Source organism: Triticum urartu, chromosome 5A, assembly GCF_056163025.1.
Source record: "Triticum urartu cultivar PI428250 chromosome 5A, HENAU_Tu73, whole genome shotgun sequence".
Lineage (NCBI taxonomy): Eukaryota > Viridiplantae > Streptophyta > Magnoliopsida > Poales > Poaceae > Triticum > Triticum urartu.
The window spans coordinates 493597038-493605019 of record NC_141877.1 but is presented as its reverse complement, the minus strand read 5'-3'; the positions used below and the strand labels follow the sequence as shown (position 1 = coordinate 493605019).

Sequence of the window (7982 nt, the reverse complement as noted above, 5' to 3'; positions counted from 1 at the left end):
GAGGGCTCAGACTCTGTCGCGGTGTGCTGTATGGGGAGATCGACGAGGAAAGTGTATACGTGTGTTACGTGTGTCGGTGTGTGTGAAGGGTGACCACCGCCCGTCCGCCTCGAGGGCTTTTGTAGAACTGAGAGATTCTTTTCTTCAGATCGCCTGAGAGAATCCGGGAGACGGTAAAGTTTTTCAGGGGCCAAGCCTGCGGAAAGTACTTCACTCTAGCTACCAGATTATTCGGGTGTCGTTAATTATGTATTATACGGAGTATAAATAAAAGAAAAGAAAAGAAACATAGCTTCACTCTTGACGTACGTACGTATTCCCATTGTCCAACCCTGCAACGCGCTTGCTAAGCTACGAGCTTTAGTCATGGTTTAGTATTAGTACTTGGGATCGAGTGAGCCAACCCTCCACAGCAGAAAGGGGAGCACATGTGTTCTCAGCCATGGAAATCGTTGACTGTATGCTGCCGGTTGGATTCAGTTTAGTCTTTTGCGGATTGCGGTCATGCTTCACCTATGTATCATCGACTAACACATGGTGTTTTTTCTCTTTGGACCATCCAACTACTCTCTCTTTTTGGAGTGAAAAAGAGTTTTATTTCATTATAATAGGGTTACAGTCAAGAGGCAGATGTTCCTCTATACAGCGGCCCAACTACTCTTCTCGCCAACAGATTAATATTTCGACACAAACGCAACTGAGTAACGACTTTTCAAGTCCAACATGGAATTGTGGCGACCGCTAACTAACAAGTAACAGGCAGAAAAAAAATGCAATGGAGTCATATTCTTGTTGCAGAGGGATATACTCTGTTGCACGTTTTCCATCTATGTGGTACTCCCTCCGTCCGAAAATACTTGTCGTCAAAATGGATAAAAAATGATGTATCTAGAATTAAAATATGTCTAGATACATCCCCTTTTGTTCATTTTGACGACAAGTATTTCCACATGAAGGGAGTATGAGACTAGGTCAAGTTGCAAGTGGGACTAGAGGTGGGAGTCCCACTACAATCTACCTCATCCCAATTCAGTTTGATGTTGCAAAAGTGGGTATCCCAGCAAAATAAACTCAGATTATGTTGGAATAAGTGGGCATCCCACTTAACAGGCCAGCTGGGCTCCTTCGCTCTTTTAAGGCCTTGTACAATGGAAGGTGCTTAGGGAAGGTGCTTAGAGAAATAAATCAAGTTTTTCTTAAGCATCGATTCTTATTTGTACCCGGTTTATTTTTCTAAACACTTCCCATTGTACAAGGCCTAACATCGCTGAATTCAGACTCCGTTCACTCCGTCGTGGTCCTAGTGGAGCACGTCGTGATGTCCCATGGCGGCCATGAGCAGAGATGATGAGAGCTTCCCGACGCCAGCCACAATCGTGCTCTCTAAGGCCTTCTCCTTCTCTATAAAACACGAATTTAGGCGTGCGCTATCATAGTATTCGCTAAGTTCACGGGCTGGAGATAAACGGACTCGAACCGCTGACATCCGCCACAGGGTAAACCACCGCCTCTCAGGCCTCCCGGACAGGTTCTACCATAAAGGCCAACGATAGACAATAACTCCCCACATTCTGGCATCGAGCTATTTTGCCGCAGGACCTCCCCTATAGTATCATCACTGTAGTAGAGTTTAACCACCAAATTCGGAATGGATTGGCGTGTCTCGCTTTCTCTAGAATCTCTAGAAAAAAGAATAGCTCTATCCTCAGCTAGCCTGGACGTGGACACAATGATGGAACCGCTTCTCGTGCTCACTGTGCTCCTCCTTGCGCACGCGGTGTTGGTGCGCGCGGCCGTCGCTCACCGGCAGCGCTCGCGGTGCAACCTACGGACTCCGGTTCCTCCTCCGCGTCATCGTCCACTCCGGCATCGGTGAGCACAGCTATGGCCCGCGCAGCATCCTCGAGTGCCGCAAGGACTCACCCACCCATGGGACGCGCTCAACGAGATGGACGCCTTCTTCGACGAGGCCATTGTGGAGCTATTCGTCAGGTCAGGCGTGGCGCCTGCGGACGTCGACGTGCTCGTCGCCAACGTCTTCCTCTTCTCCTTGGCGCCGTCGCTCGCCTCAAGGGTTGTGCACCGCTTCGGCATGCGCGAGGACGTCGCCGCGTACAGCCTCTCCTGCATGGGGTGTGGCACCGGTCAGGTCGCGCTCGACCTCGCGAGCAATGCAATGCGGGCGCGGCCGGAGTCCGCGCTGGCCCTCGTGGATTCATCCGAGTCCATGGCTCCCAGCTGGTACGCCGGCACCGATCGGTCCATGATGCTGGGCTACTGCCTCTTTCGCTCCGGAGGGGCCGCCACGCGTCGCCGATGCCGGCCACGGCGTGCCAGAGCTGGCAGAAGTAGACATCGCTCTTGGCATCCACGGCGTACACTACGAGCTTCCACCCCCCGACCTGCTTCGGTGCCCAGATCCCCGACATGTCCCTGAACGACGGCGGCTCCTCGCCCTGCCGCGCTGGCGTGACGCGAGTGGCCTCGGTGCTGAGGAGGCCGCCGGGGGTGTCGCGGTGTGAGGAGGAAGAAGCGGGGGCGCGATGGCGGACTGACGGCGGCTGGAGCACACTGAGGCACCGTCATCTCTCTACTCGTTGGGGCATGACCTACCAGGGACAAGGTGGGCTCCCAATAGGATAAGTGGGTTAGCCCGATTATTATTTTTTTCCTTCCAATGGGATCCCACTAAAGCAAATTAAGTGGGATGGGCTAGTTAGTCCCACTTAATCCCACCCTCACCTGCAGCCTGAAGACTAGGTGCTACTCCCAACATTTCAATGAATAAGACACACACGCATTTTAAAACTCTACTTTGATCGTTCCGTTTTAAAATGCGTGTGCACCATATTCATTGGAATAGACGGTTTCTGTATTCAGCCTCAGCAAGGTCGGTCGAATCTGCGTCAGATACACACACGGCATCCTATGCACTAGCGCAAACTCAGGGATCCAATCGAGCAGAACTGGGGAAAATATTATGTATTGCATAAAAAGAAAATATCAATCTGTTGACGACCAGAATCTTCTTATACGGCCACCCCTAATATATAGTACAACCAAATTTTGTTTTACAGATATATTACGTACCGAAACGTTCTCTAACAGCAATGTGGGGGGAAAATCTAACAGACCATATAACTACAATGAATCATCTAGAAATCGTTGCATAGCCTAGGGTTCATTAATCTGTTTTTTTATACAACCGATACACATTAGAGCATGCAACCAAATTATTATTCTAATAGTGTTTAGACCAAACCAGGAGCCCATTTTTTCAGTTGGAAACTGAGTATGTTTTAGCACGAATAGGATGAAGACAATATAGAAGACTCGCGGGTATTAGATCAAAGGTGGCCACCTCAGCTTGTGAAACATGGATAACAATAACCTGAAAATAAAAGCATACGCATATGAATATGGACAGCAATAACCTCTGATAGGAGGTAGGACAACACTTAACCATGCATTGCGGAGAAACCTCTATCAGGCCATTGTCCACTGATTACTGTAAACGATAGCTTGATTATACAGAATTAGCTCACGAAAAGCAAGATGACAGCAATGGAAATAAAGTTGTACTATCACTTCACATACACCAAAAGAAACAGAAATAAGTAACGAAACCAAATTACGTTGGCTGAACAGATCAAGCAGAGATGGGGCCTAGTATTTTAGCTCACCTACTTCTGGCAGTACCCCGATAGATGTAGCAAAGACCCCTGATGCTCCTCCTGTCCTCCAAGCAGTAAGGCCGCGACTGACGGCAGCGACACACAGAAGGATCTGTGTATGGCAAAGAAAGTGAGTAAAGCAGCCTGGGCATTGGCCTGCACCAACCCAACCAAAGAAATGTGGCCAGCAAATCAAGGCAGACGAACAGTGAGCTTCTTTTACTGATAAGTTAGATTGAACACCGTTAGAAAAACAATCTTATAAATCATATCGAAGCAATAAAGGGAGGTGCTTCAGTATTGGCTTCTATCTAAACTCTAAACAGGGGAACACCTAACTTCATGTGAAAACTAAACGGAAGGCACAGTATGTAAGGTTTTGACACTCTACAAACTATAGTAATGATCTGCTGATTAGGACAGACATCGATATAAAATGCTTATCTATTCCATGAAAACCTAAAGGCACCGCCACCAACAGTGGCAGGATAATGCTGGTTAAGTACAGTGTGATTCTAATGGTAGCGGAAAAACAGGGAAGAGTAAGAAAGAAAGCAATTGACGAAAAGTTTGCAACCTGACTGATAAAATAATACACACGGATGCTTATATGAGATAATGGCTACATGAACTTTGCTCAAGGACTTGTTAAGCTGAAGGGATTCATTGCCCAATATAACATAAATGAAGTTGTCATGCACTTCAAATTTCGACCAAGCAAAAGTAAGGTGTACGTGAAGCTGAAATGAAAAAAGTCAACAACTCATGATAAATTATCTTCCATTGGACCATATTCTTGATGAACAAAAACAGAAATCCAACCAGATACAGTTTTTTCTTAGTTACCAGTTTGAAGAATGTGCTCCTGCTTTGCTGTATATCCCAGCCTCTTGTCATTTTTGTGTGTATTGTCAATGCAAATAATCTAAGAGCAATCCCAACCTGTTGTTTATCTGTTCCAGACCATGGTTTGTCTATCTATGGTTGTAGTTGCTAATGAGAAGAATAACAAGAGTTGCACAATTTTTTACCATGCATTTTGTAAAGGATTTGGGTATCTCATCTGTTATGGCCGGTTTAGCTAGGCCCACCGGGCAATCTTAGTCCACAAGTTATCTTAGGTTAATTCTTATGCAAGTTATCTAGGTTATAAATATAGGCTGTAAGACTCTTTTTGGAATTAAGCAATAAGAATATTATTATCCCTATTGCCCGGCTCCCAGAGGAGCCGGAACCCTAGCTGCCTCTAACCCTAGCCGCCGCCGCCATCTCCCTCCGACGCGACGGCGCCCAGCCGCCGGCGCGCCCAATCATCGCCCCGTCCCACTCCATCCTTCCCCTACAACCTCCAGAGCAGATCCGGTAGGACCCCTGGTTCTACCAATTTGGTATCACACCATCTTAGCTGAGCTTGTTCAATGCAAATGAATTTAAACACGTAACTCTCTCACCCTACATTGATGCTACTGAAACTAAATTGACCTTCATAAAATACTATAAAATTGAATGGAAATGTTAATGTTGAAGATCAGCAATTCTGAAGTTTTCTTTGTTACCACAATTTTGACTGAGCTTCTAACAGCCAAAAGCCATATGCTGCTGCAACAGATCATTTGCATGATTCCTCAACGACGCATAGGTGTTTTCCGTAATCCATCCAACTTCAAAGCCATCTCCTGTGCCAGACTAATTCTTCCTCCCTCAATAAGAGCTTCCTTTAAATTACTGAAAAGCTGACCAGGTGGCCTGATCCCTTTGTCCAACATCTCCTGGAAATATACGCAAGCTTCTTCCAGCCTGTTCTCAAAGCATAACCCGTTGATCAATGCAGAAAACATGTGCATACATGGCAGAACACCCTTCTCCTTCATTTGGTTCCACACCTTCAAGGCCACATCAACCCTTTCATTACTGCAGAACATACTAACCATCATTGTATATGTGTTGAGCTGAGGTTCACAGCCATCCTTGCCCATTCCCTGGAACACATTATAAGCCTCTTCTATCTTCTGAGACTTTATAAGATGGTGAAGAATAATATCATAAGTCCGGGAATTTGGACCGATTCCACTCTTTCTCATCTCATCGACCATCTTGAAGGCGTGCTGGAATTTTGAGGCTCTGCAGTAAGCCCCAACAACTGCATTACATGTAGGTACCTCCATGGGAAACCCACTGGCCTTAGAAAGCTCAAAATACTTCAAAGCCTCATCCAGCCTCTCCTCTGAGCCAAGCCCATTGATAAGCATGCAATACACATGAGGGCTTGGCATGCAACCATTGGCTTCCATCTCACAGAACACCTTGATGGCCTCATCACATTTGCCAGACTTGCAAAAGGAACTAATGAGCATCCCGTATGCCACGACATCAGGCTTCAGGCCTGCATCAAGCATTTCTTGGTACACCGACTTAAGCATCAGCAAGTCCTTCTCATGGCCCCAGCCTTCCATGAGGACAGTGTAGGTCTTCAAATCGGGAACAAACTTTCCGTTCCTCTTCATCTCCTTGAAGATGGCTTGCGCCTTCTTGACTTGCTTGGATTTGCTCAGCACGTCGATCAACCAATTGTAATCTGATAAGTCTGCTTTGAGCCCGAAGCCGGCCATCTTCTCAAACGTCTCGACAGCTTCCTTGACCTTCCTTGCCCTGGCGTACCTCCTGACGATGAGCCTGAACGTGTCCTTGGAAAGCAAGCCGCGGCACCGCATGGCCTCCACCAGGCTCCAGACCAGCCTGAACTGCTTGATCTTGCCGAGCGCTTCGATGAGGTTGTGGAAGCTCTCCGCCGTGTACACGAAGCCTTGCTGCCTCTCCGCCCACCGGAAGAAGGCGAGGGCGAGGATGCCAGCGTTGCTCAGGTTCTTGAGCACCTCCGCCACGAGCTGAGGCGACACAGAGGCCCCGAGCGCGTCGAGGGCTGACGCAACCCTCGGCTCCGGCACGGTGGACAGCACGCGGCAGACCCTCTCCGCCTCCTTGGAGACATCGAGGCCCGGGCCGGGCACCACTGTGAAGTCCTGGTCCACGGCAAGATCATGGGCGCCGGTGAGCCCCGCCACCTCGGAGACATCGGGGCCTAGGCCAGGCACCACGGTGAAGTGCTGGTCCACGGCGAGGTCGGGGGCGCCGGTGGACCCCGTCGCCGTGCAGAGCCACTGGCCGCGCATTCCTCCGAGCAGGTGGTGGGCGCGCGCGCGACATGGGAAGGCGGCAGGCGGCGGAGGCATCTGCTCGAGGGCCGTGCGAGCGTGCTTGGCGGGGCCGGTCGTCGCGGAGCGGAGCAGGTGGGCGGCCGCGCCCGCGCGGCGGAGGCAGCGCATCCTGCCTGGACGTGGAGCGTGGCGGCGACGAGAGATGTTTTGGTGGGGAACGATTTCGGAGGAGAGGGGAGGCGATCGACCTGGCCGGCAGCCGGGACCCCGGATGGATGTTTTGGCGAGGTCTGTGCTCCCGCGGCCACAAGGCGGATGACGGACGATGAGGCGGCGAGCCTGGGCGGGAGCTCCGGGGCGGCGCGGCGGCGAATCCTGTCGGTGAAGTGAAGAGCCGAGCCCGTCGAGGTGTATGCTAGAGCGTTTGCTGTACGGACAGACTTTACTTCCTGGTGCATACAAAATTTAAACTTAGCTGATCAAATTTTATCGAGAAAACTATTTAAATGTGGGCAATGCTGCGCGTCCACCGGATGATAAATCGATAAGATAAGCCGCCTCAGCAACTGTTGGATGCCGTCCGAAACAGTCGTCCGATCTACCGTCCCAGCTAAATGGAAACCTTTGCAACAGTTAGCTTGTTACAGTCATGGCTTTGCAACAAGGATCTTGTTGTAAAGATCCACCGAGACAGCACCACTGCCCCGTCATGGCCTAAGCGCCTCAGCCAATATATTAAGATGAATATCTTGATTTTTTTAGCAGCATATATGATAAAGTTTGGGGTTGTGTATTTTATAAGATACATAAAAGGTGAAAGAGTTCCACCTTAATTTTATTGAGTGACCAACTTTCTTATACTCAGATAAATTTGAAAGAGATATGAACTGAGTATATTACCTTCTTCTCTCTTTAATAAATTAGGGGTCCACATTCATCTTTTTTTTGCGATAAGGTCCCTATCCATCTTTGATTGCAAATGTTTGTTGATAGCTTACTAAGCTGACCACTTGGTAGGTCCACATACATCTTTGCATCAACATTTTTGACTAACCCACCTTGTATATAAACTTAACAGGCAAGATTAATCTTCAAATCATATTGTTGTTATCACTAAAGCCCACTCAAGAAGAGAGTTGCACTTTCAGTTGCA

The 7982-nt window shown here is 48.6% G+C and overlaps 1 protein-coding gene across 2 annotated transcripts; it reads right to left on the bottom strand.

The window, feature by feature from the left end:
- Positions 1-3009: 3009 nt before the first annotated feature.
- LOC125510064 (uncharacterized) lies at positions 3010-7290 on the bottom strand. 2 transcript variants are annotated; one of them, XM_048675154.2, is made up of 3 exons: positions 5231-7290; positions 3684-3786; positions 3010-3391 (listed from the first exon to the last, which is right to left on the bottom strand). In XM_048675154.2, exon 1 carries the CDS (start codon positions 6995-6997, stop codon positions 5300-5302), a length of 1698 nt encoding a protein of 565 aa, XP_048531111.2. In that variant the 5' UTR covers positions 6998-7290; the 3' UTR covers positions 3010-3391; positions 3684-3786; positions 5231-5299. The 2 variants fall into 2 exon arrangements, with proteins under 2 accessions (XP_048531111.2, XP_087377490.1); XM_087521364.1 differs by having other exon boundaries at positions 3684-7290.
- Between the last annotated feature and the right edge of the window lie 692 nt (positions 7291-7982).